The following is an 18,529-nucleotide window of genomic DNA, read 5'->3' as shown; positions in this document are numbered from 1 at the left end:
CCCAGGTAAGTATATTAAAAAAAAAAAAAAAGATTTTCGGTAAGAATTCCTCGCTCGGCGTACCATACCAACATCGTTCCTGATCCCGTTAGGGCAAGGGGAAGTGGACTTCCGAGTGGGTTGAGCGGCCCCTAGGTGGGCTAAGCCCTGCTTTAGGCTTGGTTGGCACACCATGTGGTAGGCTGTGGCAGTGCCATCTTGCGCATGTCTTTGTGCATGCCGTATTGCCCTCTGTAGAACGTCGGTTCGCGCAGTTTGTTGGCTCTGCGCACCTGCTGCACACAAAGTCAAACTCTTACATATGTGCACAGCCTACTAAAAGCAGAATACAGGTAAAGTTGGGTGCAAGGGCTGTGCATGCGCCTCGCCTTGTCCTGTCTTAGCACCTGGAATCTGTGTGCATAAATTTTAAGCTCAAGCCGATAGGACGTATAGTTACCGCCGCCAGTGGCTCCGGCATCCAAGAAACATAAGTGCCCTTCTCTCTGCGCTGCTTGTCATATTAGGCCTTTGCAATCTGACCTGGATTCCAACTTATGTCGGCACTGTGAGGAAGCCCAGGGAGAGTTGGCCTCTCTGGGCTTTGCTAAGCCCGGCTTCTCTCATTCAGAGGATGGGTTAGCCCAGCCTTAACTGGAAGTACCCCAGATCTGAGTACCCCCGTGACTGGTTCATCCATGGGAGAAGGAAATTCAGTGGTGCCTACCCCAATACCTCCTGGGCTAGGCATGGACCCGGCTACCTTCTCTTGGGTGGAATTTTTCCAGGGCCTTCAAGCCTTCGTACAGGCGTAGTTTGCTACCTCACTTGCCCCTGTCTGGAACCTCAGCCAGTAAGCCCTCCCTCTCCCAGTCCTATCGGCAGACCTCAAGGCAGACTTCAGTGCCGGGAAAAATAGTGGAAACTATTCTAAAGATCAAAATCACAGAGCATATAGAAGACGTGTATTGGAACACAGTCAACATGTCTTGCCTCACAAATCTGCTTCATTTTTTGAAGGGGTTAATAAACATGTGGATAAAGGTGAACCGATAGATGTAGTGTATTTGGATTTTCAGAAGGCGTTTGACAAAGTCCCTCATGAGAGGCTTCTACGAAAACTAAAAAGTCATGGGATAGGAGGCGATGTCCTTTTGTGGATTACAAACTGGTTAAAAGACAGGAAACAGAGAGTAAGATTAAATGGTCAATTTTCTCAGTGGAAAAGGGTAAACAGTGGAGTGCCTCAGGGATCTGTACTTGGACCTGTGCTTTTCAATATATTTATAAATGATCTGGAAAAGAATACGAGTGAGGTAATCAAAACTGCAGATGATTCAAAATTATTCTGAGTGGTTAAATCACAAGCGGATTGTGATAAATTGCAGGAGGACCTTGCAAGACTGGAAGATTGGGCATCCAAATGGCAGATGAAATTTAATGTGGATAAGTGCAAGGTGATGCATATAGGGAAAAATAACCCTTGCTATAGTTACACGATGTTAGGTTCCATATTAGGAGTTACCATCCAGGAAAGAGATCTGGGAGTCATGGTGGATAATACTTTAAAATCATAAGCTCAGTGTGCTGCGGCAGTAAAAAAAAAAAAAAAAAAAATAGCAAACAGCATGTTGGGAATTATTAGAAAGGGAATGGTCAATAAAATGGAAAATGTCATAATGTCTCTGTATCGCTCCATGGTGAGACTGTACCTTGAATACTGTGTACAATTCTGGTCGCCGCATCTCAAAAAAGATATAGTTGCAGTGGAGAAGGTACAGAGAAGTGCGACCAAAATGATAAAGGGAATGGAACAGCTCCCCTATGAAGGAAAGACCAAAGAGGTTAGGACATTTCAGCTTGGAGAAGAGACGGCTGAGGGGTGATATGATAGAGGTCTTTAAAATCATGAGAGGTCTAGAATGGGTAGATATGAATCAGTTATTTACTCTTTTGGATAATAGAAGAACCAGGGGGCACTCCATGAAGTTAGGAAGTAGCACATTTAAAATTAACTGGAGAAAATTCTTTTTCACTCAACGCACAATTAAACTCTGGAATTTGTTGCCAGAGGATGTGGTTAGTGCAATTAGTGTAGCTGGGTTTCAAAAAGGTTTGGATAAGTTCTTTGAGAAGTCGTCCATTACCTGCTATTAATCAAGTTGACTTAGGGAATGGCCTCTGCTATTACTGGCATCAGTAGTATGGGATCTTCTTGGTGTTTGGGTACTTGCCAGGTTCTTGTAGTCTGGATTGACCACTGTTAGAAACAGGATGCTGGGCTTGATGAACCCTTGGTCTGATCCAGTATAGCAATTTCTTATGTACTTATGTTCATGTCCCGCCTAACCAAGTGTATCCCTGTCAGGGACTTGGACGGCATGAACGAAGAGTAGGATACGGATTCCTTGGAAGATGAGGAATTCTCCCTGGCTTAGAACCGTATTGGCCTATGTTATGGTTTTTCCATAGAGATGAATTGCCAGCCCTGGTTTCCCAGACCCTGAAGATGCTGGGGGTTCCTGAGTCTGACGGAACCAAAGAAAACTCGGGGATGAGTTCCAGAGCAGTTATGGAACCTGCCGTGGCCTTTTTAGCTGATGCGGACTCGGATCTAGTCCGTACCTCAGCCAGAGGAGATGCCTCGGTGGTGGCGGCCAGAAGACATCTGTGGTTGCAGAATTGGTTAGCAGTCGCAACCTCCAAGGCACATTTACAAAGATGCCCTTTAAAGGATCACTCCTTTTTGGAAGCAAATTGGAAAAGCTGGCCAGTAAATGGAGCAAATCTCCAGTTCCCCAGCTACCAGAAGATAAGAGGAAGCAGTTACAGCGCCCCTCTCCTATGAGGGGTTGATCCAGGGACTCCCAAAGCTTTCGCCCCTGCAGAAACTCAAAATTTCAGAGGACTCGGCCCATTGGGAGGTCTCAGTCCTTTTGTAGTCGGCAGCTCAAGAGAGGGGCAGGCTCAGATGCAGGATGGCTTGAATAAAGGTTTGGCCCTTAACCCCTTGGAGGTGCAGGTAGTGGCTCTCTCCTGTTTCAGGGGCGAGGTGAACGGACCCCACCTGTCAGCTCATCCGGGCGTGGCCTGTTTTCTGAAAGGAGTGAAGCACCTTCGGCCACCCCTACGGTGACAGGTTCCCTTGTGGAATCTTAATCTAGCATTGGAATTTTTGACAGGGCCCTCCTTTCGGGCACTGCGCAGTCTTTCCTTGCGTTTATTTGAAACCGGTGTTGCTGGTGGCGATGTGCTTGGCATGTCGTATCTCTGAACTTCAGGCATTGTTGGGTTGGGAAGCATTCCTTCAGATGATTCCAGGAGCCTTACAGCTTCGTACCGTTCCATCCTTCTTGCCCAAGGAAGTCTTGGAGTTTCATTTGAATCATTCCATTTTGTTGCCATCCCTAGATAAGTAGAAGGACACGGAAGAATACCGCATCCTCCGTCATTTGAATGTCAGTAGACTTTTGGTGTGGTATCTGGAAGTTTCAGAACCTGTTTGACCTTCACAGTGGAAGGAAGCAGGGCGAACCAGCTTCAGGGGCTACCATAGCTCGCTGGATTAAGGAGGTGATCACAGGAGCCTGCTTGGAGGCAGGAAAGCCATTACCTTCTCATATTAAAGCTCATTCCACTAGGGCTCAGGTGGTCTCATGGGCAGAAGTTAGACTTCTGTCTTCCGTCGATATCTGCCGAGCGGCGACGAGGTCCTCCTTGCACACCTCCAGGTTCTATCGCCTGGACGTTCAGGCCTGAGAGGATGCAGCCTTTGCAAGGGCAGTGTTAACCGGACCGCAGGCAGCCTCCTGCCCCGATCTGGAGTAGCTTTTGTACATCCCATTGGTCCTGAGTCCATCTGCTACACGCTAGGAAATGGGGAAATTACTTACCTGATAATTTTGTTTTCCTTAGTGTAGACAGATGGACTCAGCATCCTGCCCATGGCTGCCCAAGAATGGCGCCAAGGATTCGCCCGTGGAGTGGATATCGATTCCAAGAGATTACGGGTAAGCCTTCATCCAGTCCCTAGATCAGGGCATCTATATTCTTACTGGGGTTCAGTGTTTATGATTGGTCGAGTACAGTTACCGTTATCCATTTTTAATCATATTTTTAAACAAGTGTTTTCATTAGTATGTCCACAGTGGCTTTTGAAGAGAATACTTGAGGGCTGAGGTCCCTGAGGGGTGTATGTAGGGTGATGTCAGCTTTGAAATCTGACTCCGCCTCCATCTGCTGGCAGGGGAACATAACCCATTGGTCCTGAGTCTATCTGTCTACACTAAGGAGAACGAAATTATCAGGTAAGTAATTTCTCCATTTTCTGGCAATGGAAATGTGTGTACTTTAGGGACATAAATTTGCGGTATTTTATAAACTGCGGCCCCTGCCATACATAAGTCTCCGTACATTCACCTATGCATGAAAATTATGTGCTGCATCCCGTTTTTTAAACGTTAAGCACCCTAAGTTTTTATTCTTATGGAAATTCACCAGTAATTAAATTCCCCATGGCACACTGTTTATCTGCATGCTTGACTGATTGCAGAAAGTTTGGTATATCTTTTTGAGCTTTGGGGGCATCTGTTTTATACATGGCTGCAGCAGGACTGAAGGCTTGCTGGGGAGAAGGAGGCACCGCTGCCCATGGTTCAGGAAGAGAGGAAATTTATAATGGAACTCTGTGCCAGTGTATCCGCTCTGCTAGTCTGGGCTTGCTGCGGCTTACCCCTCTTTACTGCAGTTCAGTGTTTGTAGAATATAAATTTACGTCCAGGTTTAGCTATTCCAGATTTGTAAGGTTGATGCACTGAGTTCCCCCCCCCCCCCCCCCCCCCCCCCCCCCCAATATATGCAGTGCAGTATAGTATAGTGTGTAACCGGCTTGTGCTTCCTTTCAGGTAAGAACTTGTGCTGTTGCATTACACAAAATGACTTTTCACCCCTGTGCGCCAGTACAGCCCTAGGGTATGGACTGAGGAAGTAGAGGAGTGTGGGTAGAATTTGGTGAAGTAATGTAAAGTCCTATCAGCTGCACAGTTCCAGATCTGACTGTGGCCTGCTGTTCTCTTTTTCCAGTAGTTCTTTTGCAGTTCCTGTTCTGTGCTAGCATGAGTGTTACTTAATGACCACACGCACAAGCTCTGCATTGTCCCATCAAGTGTGATCTTGTGATGATTCTCAACGTGCAGTGTGGGTACAGCCTGCTTTTATAGAGATGTAAAATCAGGGTACAATGCTGGAAGGATTTAATAGGAACAGTTTTGTTTTTTCTATTAGCATTTTTTTCTGTGATGCCTGGGTGCAACAGTTTTCAAGGACACAGTAACTCGAGTACACAAAAGCAACTTGTATCGCATTGCACATATGGATTTCCCTGGTTTTGTATTTTGTCTGCTTATGAAATCTTGCACGGTGCAGGACGATAAAAAACTGCGTCTTTTTTTTTTTTTGTTTTGTTTGTATTTCTAGCGCTGGGTATTTGAAAGCCAAACAGTATATGGAGGAAGAAAACTACGACAAAATCATCAGCGAATGCACAAAAGAAATGGAAAGGAACGGCAGATACAGAGCTGAGGCTTTGCTTCTGCGAGCCACTTTCTACCTGCTGATCGGCAATGCGAATGCTGCTAAACCCGACCTAGACCAAGTAGTCAGTATGGAAGACGCTAATGTTAAGGTAAGCCTGGGTCCTTTTGTCCTTGAGGGCAGTACTGTAGTGGAGTGCAACCCAGAGAAACCACTGTCCAGGAGCCGGGTGCGCAGTATTATGAGAACAACCTGATGCATTGCTTTACTAGCAGACTTGGCATCTGCGCTCTCTGCAGTCCTAGCTTACTGGAAAGCAGTCCTCCATCCCACTTTAACAATTCAAAAGCCTGTTTGTGTTGTGAGGTTTGTATCCTAGAGTCCTTTTACCATAGGCACAAAGTTAGAGAGAGCATTTAGTGGCAAGGATTCTTCTTGGCTGGTTTTAAATCCTGCAGTGCATTGAATCATGAGAGTGCATTAGACTTTATGTAGACACAGCCCTTTCACTTTGTGGGTCTTGGCAAGCAGACCTGTTGGCCAGAGATTTATCTATACTGGGTGATAAGATTTTCTTATTTCAGTCATGACGACACACACACACACACACACATACTCATAACCCCTGAGACAGACCCATGCCTTGAACAAGCTCCAGGGCTGTTTTTTTTTTTTAATTGATCAGAAGCTTGCTTGTGAATGTCGTTTCAACTCACTTTAATATGCCCCATGGGCATGCCTCTAAGTGCAGTATAAACATTAAAACCACAAGATGCACCATAGACTTAGCTTTGGCCAGGCTGGAACAAATGATATCATAAATTCCTGCAGAAAAAAAAAATGGGAAAAACAAATGTTTGTCTACAAGCTTTGAATACTGGAAGATCTCAGGAAGCGGGCACCCTCAGCCCTTACCTTTGCCAGCATAAAACCTGGGAAATCTGAGATTTGACATTGTGAGCTGTGCTAGACAGAGGCACCACTGGGGCCGGGGTGGCAGCAGAGGTCATGTGTACGTGTTTTGCTTTGAATAGCTTCGCGCCAACGCCCTCATCAAACGAGGCAGTATGTACATGCAACAACAGCAGCCCACCCTGTCCACCCAAGACTTCAATATGGCTGCCGATATCGATCCTCAGAACGCAGACGTTTATCACCACCGTGGGCAGGTAAGAAAGAGAGAGATCATGGCCTCTGAATAGCGAGGAGAAGCCTTCTGTAGTCTGCTTTTAAGTGTGAATTGCATTTTTAAATTATTGAGTGGATTCTGGTTATAGCAAGGACCTTCTTCTCCTGTGCAATGTTTAGAAACAAACTTTTTCAAAGAAATTAGTAAACACCGATTAAAAAAAAAAATCTCTCTTTACAGTAAGAGTGTCAGGCTGCAGTCATGGATTTTATTGTGATGCTCTGAAAATAGTTTTTGTTAGATTCCTTGAATTGTTCCATTCTTCCTTTCTTTTTTTTTTTTTTTTGCTGCAATTTCCAAACTGTATGTGCAAAAGTTTCACGTAAATATGGGGCAAGTTTAATAGTGAGACATGGGCAATTTGAATGTGACCCTGATGGTTTGGAAGCAAAGGAGCATGACATCCCAGGTTTGAGTTTAAAAAAAAAAAAAAAGGGACAGAAGTTCTCTTACACTCATTCCAAATTTACTAAAGCCATTTTAAAAGAGGTCCTGAAAGGAGTTGGAAGTCGTAGCAAACGGTGATATCTAAACAAAATAAAATCCCTGGCACACTTGATGATGATTTTCATTCTGGTTCTTTTCACGTAGCTCCAAGTTTTTTCCTCCTTCACAAACACACGCATTTAACACCTGCTATTATCTGCCGGGAAAATTCACACGCGCACTTTAGAAAACGCAGAAGTATGTAGGTCAGTGCGAATCCCTCTCTACCTCCGCCTCTGTGAGCGCTACTGCTCAGGCTGGGTAAATCGGCGCGCTTACAAGAAATGTGCATGTCAGGCAGGCGACTTTATGAAGAGCCATTTCTGCAGGCAGAGCACCAGTTCCAAAATTACTCATTTTATTGGGCCAGCAAAAACGTCTGTTTCATGTCTTTATCCAAGCCGGATAAGAGGGAAACCCTTGATGCAAGGACAAGGGTCGAAAGCTTACTGAGCTAGTGTTTCAGGTTAGGATGATGATCTTCAAAGTGGTTGATAGTCACCAGGGGGGACTTTGCAAGTGGTGGTTTTACCCCAGGGCAGACGATGAGAAACGGAGGCAGGGCTTCTTTGCTTAGACTGCTGAATGGGTAATGATGTATTTCAACACTAGGGAAAAGAGTTTTTTGCAGAATTGGCTCAAGATAGCACTATATCTGTGGGGGCCTTCCTTCTGAATTCTGATAGAAATCGCTTTGGGGGCAAGTAGGAAAACGTTGGACTTGGTTGGCACCTCGCTGTCTCTAGCTTGGATCTCGGCGGGTCATGTGCCGAGATCAAGGGGAAATGCCACATTGAGTTTCATGTTAGCTTGCTCTCTCTGGTTACATGAATATCTCCAGTTAGACTACAGTATGTTTGAGACACGGTGTGGCCTCGTCATTTGTAACCTGCTGCAGTGTTTCTCCACCCCCCATTCTCCTAAATTCCAGCTGATTGCATTAAAAAAAAAAAAACCACCGTGTGCAGGTTTCATGCACGCTCTCTTCTATAACTTAATCGGCCTAAGGCAGCCCGACTTGTGACCGAGGTACGTTTCTCCTTTTTCTCTTCCCCAGCTGAAAATTCTCCTAGATCAAGTGGAAGAAGCGGTGGCGGATTTTGACGAGTGCATCAGGCTGCGACCCGACCTCGCCTTGGCACAGGCCCAGAAGTGTTTTGCGTTAGTAAGTGCCGCTGCACCCTTTTTCTTTCTATTTGTCCATGGGGGGGGGGGGGGGGGAGTGTGGATGTCGGCAGGCCGAGGAAGCTGGTGCATTGACGCTGAAGTACTTTATGTTGGGGGGGGGGGAAAACAATATAATGCTGAATGGCGTCTTTGAAATCTTAAAAAAAAAAAAAATAATTCCTTGAGCAAAGCAGGGCGTGTAAATTGGTAGAATGTAAGTGACCACCGAGGCAGCGAAAGAGAGAGAAGAGTGTGTGTGTGTGTGTGTGTGTGTGTTTTCCACTGGCAAATGTGATATTAACCAGGCTGTAATCTACACACACAAAAAAAGTTAGCAGTACTGCAATATTACATGTAAGATCTTCAGCACAACAGTTTTCAGGATGTGTTTTTGCCTTTCTCCGCGTGGCGTCCTTATGTAGAGCACAATCTAAATGACCTCCCCGTTGGTGTGCCTTGACCAGCGCATCATCACTGTACTGCTCCTCGTCTATCTCTGCTCCCTCTGATGTGCTTAGATACCTTTTTTTTTTTCTTGCTTTTCTAGTATCGTCAGGCGTACACGGGAAGTAATCCCTTACAAATACAGGCCGCTATCAAGGGCTTTGAAGACATCATTAAAAAATTTCCCAAGTGTGCCGAGGGCTACGCCCTGTATGCCCAGGTAGGTCTGACGAGGGCCATCTCTGCTGTCCTGACCACATGCCGATGGTGAGCGCAGTGCTCTAGGTGGCCGTCCAGCACTACTTGATGCTTGTGGAAGGAGAAAAAAAAAGATTGGGAGCTTGGTGCTGGCCAGAACATTTCTTCCCAAGCCCTGCTAAGCCTGTCGAAGAGCGCTGCCCTCCCGTGCCTGCTTCCTGATACATTTAATGGTGCACAAAACAGGTTTAAGCCTGCTAGGAATACATCTGTCATTTTTCTTCAGTGTTTTAAAGGATATTACTTATTTGGAATTCCAGGTTCTGAAAGGCGGGTGGGGGGGGGGGGGGGGGAGTCATCTTTAAATCACAGCTTGGACTTCAGCTACGTGTTCTGTGGGAACGTACGTTCCAACGCCGGAGGTGAGGAGACAGTGTTTTATACAGTCACTGACTAAATCCACTGTGATAAAGTTGTCTCCGCCAACAGGATCCAGTTAGAGGTGGCATATCTCTGTAGGTATTTAGGACGTCCGGGCTGTTTAAAAAGAGAGTTGTGCAGCCTCTCCGGAGCATGCATGGGGAAATGGCCCCACTAAATTGTTTGTTGAACTCTTTTAAGTTGCCCTCTATCCCCCCTGCACTTCTTATATAGCCTTTGGCGTTTAGTAGGAGTTAGAAACTGCCTCCCACCTGAGCCGAGTGGCCCATTAATGGCTGGGCAGTCACAGTGGAATTTCCAGATACTGCAGATCTTTCATTGAATCCTCTGCGAACGACTGCTTTAAGATTACAGCGAAACGTTGCAGTCTTTGGAAGCTCTGCTGAGGGGCCTGCCTGCCTTACAGATGTTGGAGCTTCCATTCCTCCCTGCTTTGTGCATCTGCAGTGTGGATGGACCCCCATTAGCTTAACAGACTTTTCTGAGCAGTTTGTTCCTCTCTATTTTTGCCTGTGATGTCACAAATGGCACTGCATCAACAGCATGAACCAATCCGAGGTAAATTTTGATACTTTTGCAAGTGTGTAGGGGAACTGTATGAGAGATACTTAATGAATTTCAGTAGTAACAATGTGAATTTATCAAAGGTGGATACCGCTGGTCTGTTGAAATGTTAGGCACCGTGCTGCATATTTTCATTTGAAAGAGATGCTTGCTGATAGATAAAAATATCTGTTTTCAATTCAGGCTCTGACAGACCAACAGCAGTTTGGTAAAGCCGATGAAATGTATGATACGTGCATTGAGCTGGAGCCCGATAATGCCACAACATACGTTCATAAAGGGTATGTACTGCTGAAAGACACAGAAGGCCACTGATAGAGGGCAGCTAACTATACAAACTGCTTTAGCAGTGCATTCTCTGCAGAGCTGTGCAGAAAGGAGACAATTAGTATAGACCATAGTCCTGGGGCATTGCAAGATCTTATTTGGAGATTTGGTTTGAAACACTTTTTAGGCCTGCTTGCTTTGTTAGATTATTTGTTTTATGTACTCATTTCATACGACCCGCTAAGTCAGAGCTTTCCAAACTGTGTGTCGGGACACGTTAGTGTGTCGCCTGCAGTGTGCAGGTGTGTCGCGCAAGCCCGGTCAACTCTGATGCGAGTTTGGGCTTTTTTTTTTCCTAGAGATTCACTTTTTTTTTTTTCAGTTTATGGGTTGCTTATTATTGGGTGATTTTTGCTGTCAATCGTGTTTTTTTGGGGGGCTTGGTGGGTGGAACGAGCCCAGCCATCCTTGCATTGGCTGCTGCTGCCGATGAGGCCTGGCCATGAGGAGTACTGACTGCAAGCAGCAGTGTCTGGTGATCATGGAAGGGAGTGAAGCACTTAACTGGCAACAATCAAAAAGATGAGGTACATGAGTGTGGGGGCCAGACATGTGCTGGGGGGAGAGAGATGAGTGAGTGGGGGGCAAACGTGCTGGGGGGACAGACATGTGCTTGAGGGGGAGAGATATGAGTGTGTGGGGGCCAGACATGTGCTGGGGGAGGAGAGAGATGAGTGTGTGGGGGACAGACAATTAGTTTTATTATTGTTTCTCATAAATTATAACAATAACATGAATCTTGGAATATATATTTTTAATATAAATTTAAGGTTTTCATGAGATAGGTTGTGTCGTGAAACATTTTATTTATGTATATATTTAAGGAAACATACATAAATTGTCGAAATATGTTTCGTTCGTTTAACCTTTAACCTCTGGTTTACTAGTAGACTGAATTACCGTGTCGTGAAATTATGTTTGTCTAAAAAGTGTGTCACCAACATGAAAAGTTTGGAAAGCTCTGCGCTAAGTGGTTTAAATGATTTTGTACACCGCCTGGAGCAGTGTATAAATATAGCATTGCCGAAAGCTCAAAGACCGAGCTTCTCCATGGATTGACTGCCAGTGGTAGCACGGGGTTGGGGGTAGAAGCATCATTGGACTGCTTGCCTATTATTCTTTGGGTTGGAGGGATGGACATGACCTTACACTTAGTTATATGTAGCAGTTCTTCGGTCTTTGAAACGAGAGGATTGAATGTAAGGTGGAGAAACTATTGGACATGTTCTGTAAAATTCTTGAGCTGTGTGAATGAGCCAGGATCTGGAGATATTCTGACCTCGGCACTTTTAGCCTGCCGCTAAGAAAGAGATTCAGGCTGGCTTGGGAAGGGTGTAAGAGTTTTGCCTCTGATAGGCAGAGATTGTCCCATGTGGGATTTCTTGTATTGCCTCCCCATGTCACAGAACAGAGGCTGAAGGAGTGGAGGAGGAGTGGCCAGGTGTGGTTAGAGCAATGGCCTGCAAAGCTGCCCTACTGTCAGTAACTCTTTATGTCTCATGGGCTAAGGTACCCACTTAGAATGTAAGCTCTTTGGGGCAGGGGTTTATTGTGCCTGAATTCCAAAACCGCTGTAAGCTGCCTTAAGTATCATTTGGAAAAGCGAGCTAAAACAATCCAAATTTAAATACAGAAGAGATTGTGGTTTATTTTAAGGAAGCCTCATACTAAACCTTATCTATTTAGAAGTGCCATTAAATATGGATTTAGCTCGTATTTTCCAAAATGAGATGCACGTGACACACTAAATGCCGGCTACAAGCATCAGTAAGGATCTCATCGTCCCCGTTTTTAGCTATAAGCCGTATGCAATGGTAATTAAATAAATGGACCGCTGGAATTCATTGTAAGAAGATTGCGCTAGTACATGCCTGCTTCTCTCTTCTTAGTTTACTTCAGCTGCAGTGGAAGCAGGATCTGGACAGGGGCTTGGAGCTGATCAGCAAAGCCATCGAGATCGACAACAAATGTGATTTTGCCTATGAAACGATGGGAACTATTGAAGTACAGAGGTAAAACGTAGGCCGGTCCCCGGGTAGGGGAAGAGGAAATTCGTAAAGATGATTATTTTGTCCTTTCCTTTATTAGCAGTTCCTACTGCTTTCTCCCTAGCCTGGCCCTCGGAGGCACCCCCTGGCTTTCATGCACTGCCCCCATTATATGTAAATGTATCTCATGTATATTCATAGCCTGAAATCGAACTGGTTTGAGAACTAGTGTTGATGAACAAACATTTCTTGTTTGAATCTGAGCTGGAAATGTTAAGCTACAGAAAAGTAATTCAGCATTTACTGCTGCTAAAAACTGACCGAAGAACTTTGTTGCATAAACTTTGTATATTCATATCTGATGGTAGCTTCTTACCTATGAGGAATTCAGTTTCTTCCTAACTGCTGTTTCTGTAAATTGTAATTTATTTTACTTGTTATAGAAGAGTATGGAATTCAGTTTGACCTTTCTCTCCCCCCTCCCCCAAAAAAAACCCAACCAAACCACAACCCAAACCTTCTAAAGATCTTGGAAGTCTCCCAGAATTCCTTATTGACAGCCATAAAGAATGTGGGGATGGATTTGGAGGGCACCAATGCCAAGCCAAACGATCTGCTTTAGATTCTACATCTAATGCGCCATTCTAGAAGAAACATACAGGGGCGAGTGCGTGTTTAGTATTTTGCCCTTGTGTGCTCCTTCTGAACATAGTCTACGTTCTAACAGCTTTTTTTTTTAATCTTTCCTGTTTCAGAGGCAATTTGGACAAAGCTATTGACATGTTCAACAAAGCCATCAACTTGGCCAAGTCGGAAATGGAGATGGCCCATCTCTACTCCCTGTGTGACGCCGCCTACGCCCAGACAGAAGTTGCGAAGAAATATGGATTGAAACCTCCAACGCTATAAAAGAGAAGCAGGTTGAAGGAGAGAAGTGCCGACCTTGTACGCGGAGACAGCTCACCACGTCACGTTGCGCCCAAGAGAACTCTGTTGCGAGCCGTTGAATGGTGGCCCTTGGTTTTTGCTTTTGGTGGTGTCGTCGTTCGTTCCTTCTGTTTGATGTTTAGGTGTTGTGGGGAGTGGGTGTTGGAGGACACGTGCAGTTCTGCAGCGTATTCCTGGTACAACTGACATTGAGAGCCTGCCGGAGAATGCAAACAGGAAGTGGCAAGGGAGTGGATATCTGTTTTGGGCCATGCAAATAAAAACTGGCTAATCTCTGGGGGGATGGGAGTGTGATTTCTCACCTCCTCCTCTTCCCTGGAATGGATGATTACACCGTAGGCAATCTTGGAATTTTGTTTTATAGAGATCCTTTGAATTGTTTCAGCATGTGTAGTTTGTGTTTTAATTGTTTAATCTAGACCATTCATGAAAAATCATTTTCTTTTATAGGTATGTTTATCCCAGCAGATTCATTTTTAGATTTATAGAAGATAACTGTAGAATTCTTGAGTGAAATAGGGCCAAATCTGGGAAGCATTTTTCCATAAACACACACTGGGGGAGAACTTTTTTAGTTACACTGGCCCAACATAGCTTGTTTTGGTTTTTTTTTTTGGTTTGTTTTTTTTAAGAAAACAATAGAAGAAATCTTGTAAATACCCTTAGCATGCACAAACCAGTTTTTTTTCCCCTCCTTTGCAAAACTGGTTCAGATTGAATAATCCTATTTCACTTCGGTCCACCACCAAACTCTTTCCTCTTAATTGTGCAAAGCCCTTGAACAAAAGGCCCTGTTAGACGAAGCCATTTACATCCACGTGCAGAGTTACCCAGGTATGATGTAAAGAGAGAACTTTGCTTTGCCCACTGGATGCATAGACACACACAAAATACATAAATATATATAAAAGTGCACATATGTTTGTGTATGTATGGGTTGAGAATGAATTAAAAAATTAAATGCAGTTGCTTGCTAAATGCTGAGAGCCTGGGTGCTGGTCCTGCAGTCCTTTGGGGTGGAGCGTTTGAGAAAAGTTGCTGATTATAGGGTTTCACTCAGAGGGACACAGGCACAGCATTTTTGGGTGGAGTTTTGGGCTTGCGGACACGAGAGCCCCCTTCTCGGATTCATCCCACCTACTCCACTGTTTTGCCCCCATGGCCCAGCCCTGGCCAGCGAGGTGGGGAGGTACTGGTCCAGTGAGATTTGGACCCTTCCTACCTGCTGTTTGTTTTGAGGAAATGTAATGGAAAGTCCTATGTATGCTGCTTGTCATTGAAATAAAATGCGATGCTGGCCGTTGGCCTTAACAGATTTGTCCTTGGTGTGGAGGTTTCCAGGGCTTGCTTGTTAAACCCTCAGAATGGGCAGAAGGTATGCAAGAAAGTTTCTTTTTATCCTGGATTCCTTCTTCATTTAATTCTCCTATGCTTTTGCGCTCCACTTTCCCTCAGGATGTTCTTCTTCAAACCTGCTCTAATCTATGCATTCTGACACTGGAAATAAAATGCGAGAGAAGCTTACAGCGGAATGACTCTCGGGTCCCATTCATTTCTGCTGCTTTCTGTAAAATCAGTACATTTCGCTGCTGCTTAAATGCCAAACCAGTCAGCCACACTATTGTGGGTGGTACTTGCTATTGCTTTGGGATTGCCCCAAGATTTTGTAGGCGCAGATTATCAGAACTAAGCTGTTGATTACCTTTCAGAAAGCTGTAATGGGTTAAAAAAAAACCAAACCTATGTAAAAAAAAAAAAAAACAAAAAACTCTGGCTACCACTTGCCCTTGGACATCCTGCAAATGAAAATTTTGTAGGGAAAAGGAGGACGTTGGTGCCTTCACTCTTCTAAGCCCTCTTTTCAGGAAGATGTTGCTCCTTGTTGTGCCTAAGCCAAATACCTCTCTGTTCTGCTCCAAGCAGAAATAAGCAAATGCTTCTTAAGTGCAGTGGCCAGATGGCTTTAGCTAGGGTTTCAGCACTAATTCCAAAGCACCCGGGGTTTCTTAAGTCTTAGATTAGAACAGGCAACCAGAGTTTACAAGCACCGAAGTGCATTGGCACAGTTTAAACATCTCCTGGGTCGATGGAGCTAAGCCTAGAACGGGCCAGCTTTTCTGTGCAGGTGGGTGGTCAGGCTTTCGTACTAGATTCAGCCGTTCATGATGCTCTAGGAGATCCATATTCAGTGGGTCAGTGAGTGGGGAACTGTAGGGACTCACCCCATTCAGTTTAGCTGGTAGTGCTGAGTATGAGTGCCATGCCTCCAGCACACCCCACTGCCTTCGGAGCCGGTTCATTTTTACCCAGTAGTGACTTCCCTGGCTAAAATGTATGGGCTCAGCGGGGCAGGAACTTTAAAACTCTGGGTTTGGATAACTGGAAAAGTTACCCCCACCAAACCCTTTTGCAAGTAAACGTCTCTATCTTTAAAGATCACACCCAGTTTATTTTTCGGCCTTGTAACTTCTCTGTTCCTTTGCTGCGTCTTTCTCTGTGGGAAGTCAGATTTGTACCACTTGTTCCCCTTGGGTGATAGACAATGTATTCATGTTGTAGAAAAGAAGACATTTCATGGACTTTCTTGCAGGTGAAATAAGCTCTGAGAGTGGAAAAGAATGGCAATGGGATAAAAAGCACTAGAGATGGTCTCACTGTTGAATGTTATTTTTAAGTTCTGAATCACGGTGGGTGGGAAGAGTTTGTATAGAAGCAAGCAAGCAGGGGCTGTTGATACAGTTTTGCTGACTCCGAGGATTGTGTGTCTGAAGTAAAATAAATGTAATTATTTTTAGGAGAGGAGCAGTAATGTTGTTTCCGCATCCCTTCACTAATAGGGGTCCTGGAGAGCGGCCAGAGCCAGGCACTGCCCTCCTCACCCTTTTATAAGTGCAGGCAAGTAAGAAGGAGATGCCAAGTTCCAAGGTTTGAATTTGTCTAATCCATGCTGGGAGTTTTTACTTGCATGGCCTCATCCAATTACACTCAAGGTCAAAACTATTTTCTCCTTCTCTCCTGAAACAAATGCAAATGAAAAAAAAAAAGCATGTGTCCCCGTAATTCCACCATTCCACACCATAGACTGTTGCCTGTTCTTCAGATATTTGCAACTGCACTAAAAGAGAATTTGTCTGTATTCTTCCTTTTGTAAATGACACATCACGATGTAAATTCAACAAATAAACATTACATTGGAGTATTTCCTTTTCTTTGTAGCGCGTGGCTAGGTGGGAGAGGCTGAGCTGAACCCTCTGTGCTTTCTTTTGCTGAGAAAAGCAGGTTTTACTATCTAGCAAATTAAGTGCCAACATGGGGGAAGGGATGGAAGGAGACCCAAGCCACTCTGGTTCATAGGTTAGGGGCTTGTGGCTGTTTCATCCAGTTCTTGATTTGGCCTGCTACAGCTGTTCGAGGAAACTTTATTTGAGGGGCGGTAGGAGTCGCGCTGGGTCCAGTAGTGCTGCATTGTTTCTGTTGCCAGAAAAAAAATACTTCCTAGCCTGTAGCCAGATGGACTCAGGACCAATGGGTTATGCTCCTCTGCCAGCAGATGGAGACAGAGTAAGGCTGCAAAGCTGACATCACACTCCGTGCACCCCTACAGTGACCTCAGCCCTCCAGTATGCTCCGTCTCCAGCAGATGGTGAACGCACCTCTCCCTAGAGGGATTGTTGCACTTTTTGGAAGGGGAAATTCTACATTTAAAATGTAGTGTATTTGGATTTTCAGAAGGCGTTTGACAAAGTCCCTCATGAGAGGCTTCTACGAAAACTAAAAAGTCATGGGATAGGAGGCGATGTCCTTTCGTGGATTACAAACTGGTTAAAAGACAGGAAACAGAGTAGGATTAAATGGTCAATTTTCTCAGTGGAAAAGGGTAAACAGTGGAGTGCCTCAGGGATCTGTATTGGGACCGGTGCTTTTCAATATATATATAATGATCTGGAAAGGAATACGACGATTGAGGTTATCAAATTTGCGGATGATACAAAATTATTCAGAGTAGTTAAATCACAGGCAGACTGATACATTACAGGAGGACCTTGCAAGACTGGAAGATTGGGCATACAAATGGCAGATGAAATTTAATGTGGACAAGTGCAAGGTGATGCACATAGGGAAAAATAACCCTTGCTGTAGTTACACGATGTTAGGTTCCATATTAGGAGCTACCACCCAGGAAAAAGATCTAGGCATCATAGTGGATAATACTTTAAAATCGTCAGCTCAGTGTGCTGCAGCAGTCAAAAAAGCAAATACAATGTTAGGAATTATTAGGAAGGGAATGGTTAATAGAACGGAAAATGTCATAATGCCTCTGTATCGCTCCATGGTGAGACCGCACCTTGAATACTGTGTACAATTCTGGTCGCCGCATCTCAAAAAAGATATAGTTGCGATGGAGAAGGTACAGAGAAAGGCAACCAAAATGATAAAGGGGATGGAACAGCTCCCCTATGAGGAAAGGCTGAAGAGGTTAGGGCTGTTCAGCTTGGAGAAGAGACCGCTGAGGGGGGGATATGATAGAGGTCTTTAAGATCATGAGAGGTCTTGAACGAGTACATGTGACTCGGTTATTTACACTTTCGAATAATAGAAGGACTAGGGGGCATTCCATGAAGTTAGCAAGTAGCACATTTAAGACTAATCGGAGAAAATTCTTTTTCACTCAACGCACAATAAAGCTCTGGAATTTGTTGCCAGAGAAGGTAGTTAGTGCAGTTAGTGTAGCTGGGTTCAAAAAAGGTTTGGATAAGTTCTTGGAGGAGAAGTCCATTAATGGCTATTAATCAATTATACTTAGGGAATAGCCACTGCTATTAATTGCATCAGTAGCATGGGTTCTTCTTAGTGTGTGGATAATTGCCAGGTTCTTGTGGCCTGGTTTTTGGCCTCTGTTGGAAACAGGATGCTGGGCTTGATGGACCCTTGGTCTGTCCCAGCATGGCAATTTCTTATGTTCTTATTGAGCCCTGCTCTCCTGCAGTGATAACTAAAGGTCCTGCCCCCCTGTTTTCTGAAAGGGGTGAAGCACCTCCGGCCTTGTGGAATCTTAATCTAGCATTGAAAGTTTTGGCAGGGCCCTCCTTTTGGCCACTGCACAGTCTTTGCTTGCGTTTATTAACCTTGAGAACTGTGTTGCTGGTGGTTCTATGCTTGGCACGTGGCATCTCTGCACTGCAGCCATTGTTGTGTTGGGAAGCCTTCCTCTGGCTGACTCCTGGAGCATTTCAGCTTCAGATCGTTCCATCCTTCGTGCACAAAG

General features: G+C 44.8%; 1 protein-coding gene across 1 annotated transcript in view; it reads left to right on the top strand.

The window, feature by feature from the left end:
* Window positions 1-16,462, top strand: part of TOMM70 (translocase of outer mitochondrial membrane 70) — a 31,705-nt gene extending 15,243 nt beyond the window's left edge. The window contains exons 6-12 of the mRNA XM_029578307.1: window positions 5,455-5,662; window positions 6,546-6,680; window positions 8,244-8,351; window positions 8,901-9,017; window positions 10,184-10,281; window positions 12,217-12,339; window positions 13,071-16,462. Coding sequence (XP_029434167.1) covers window positions 5,455-5,662; window positions 6,546-6,680; window positions 8,244-8,351; window positions 8,901-9,017; window positions 10,184-10,281; window positions 12,217-12,339; window positions 13,071-13,224 — 943 coding nt within the window. The 3' untranslated portion in view covers window positions 13,225-16,462. The remainder of the gene's footprint in view (window positions 1-5,454; window positions 5,663-6,545; window positions 6,681-8,243; window positions 8,352-8,900; window positions 9,018-10,183; window positions 10,282-12,216; window positions 12,340-13,070) is intronic.
* The last annotated feature ends 2,067 nt before the right edge of the window (window positions 16,463-18,529 follow it).

This window comes from Rhinatrema bivittatum, chromosome 15, assembly GCF_901001135.1.
Source record: "Rhinatrema bivittatum chromosome 15, aRhiBiv1.1, whole genome shotgun sequence".
Taxonomy (NCBI): domain Eukaryota; kingdom Metazoa; phylum Chordata; class Amphibia; order Gymnophiona; family Rhinatrematidae; genus Rhinatrema; species Rhinatrema bivittatum.
This window is presented reverse-complemented; position numbering and strand designations above follow the sequence as displayed.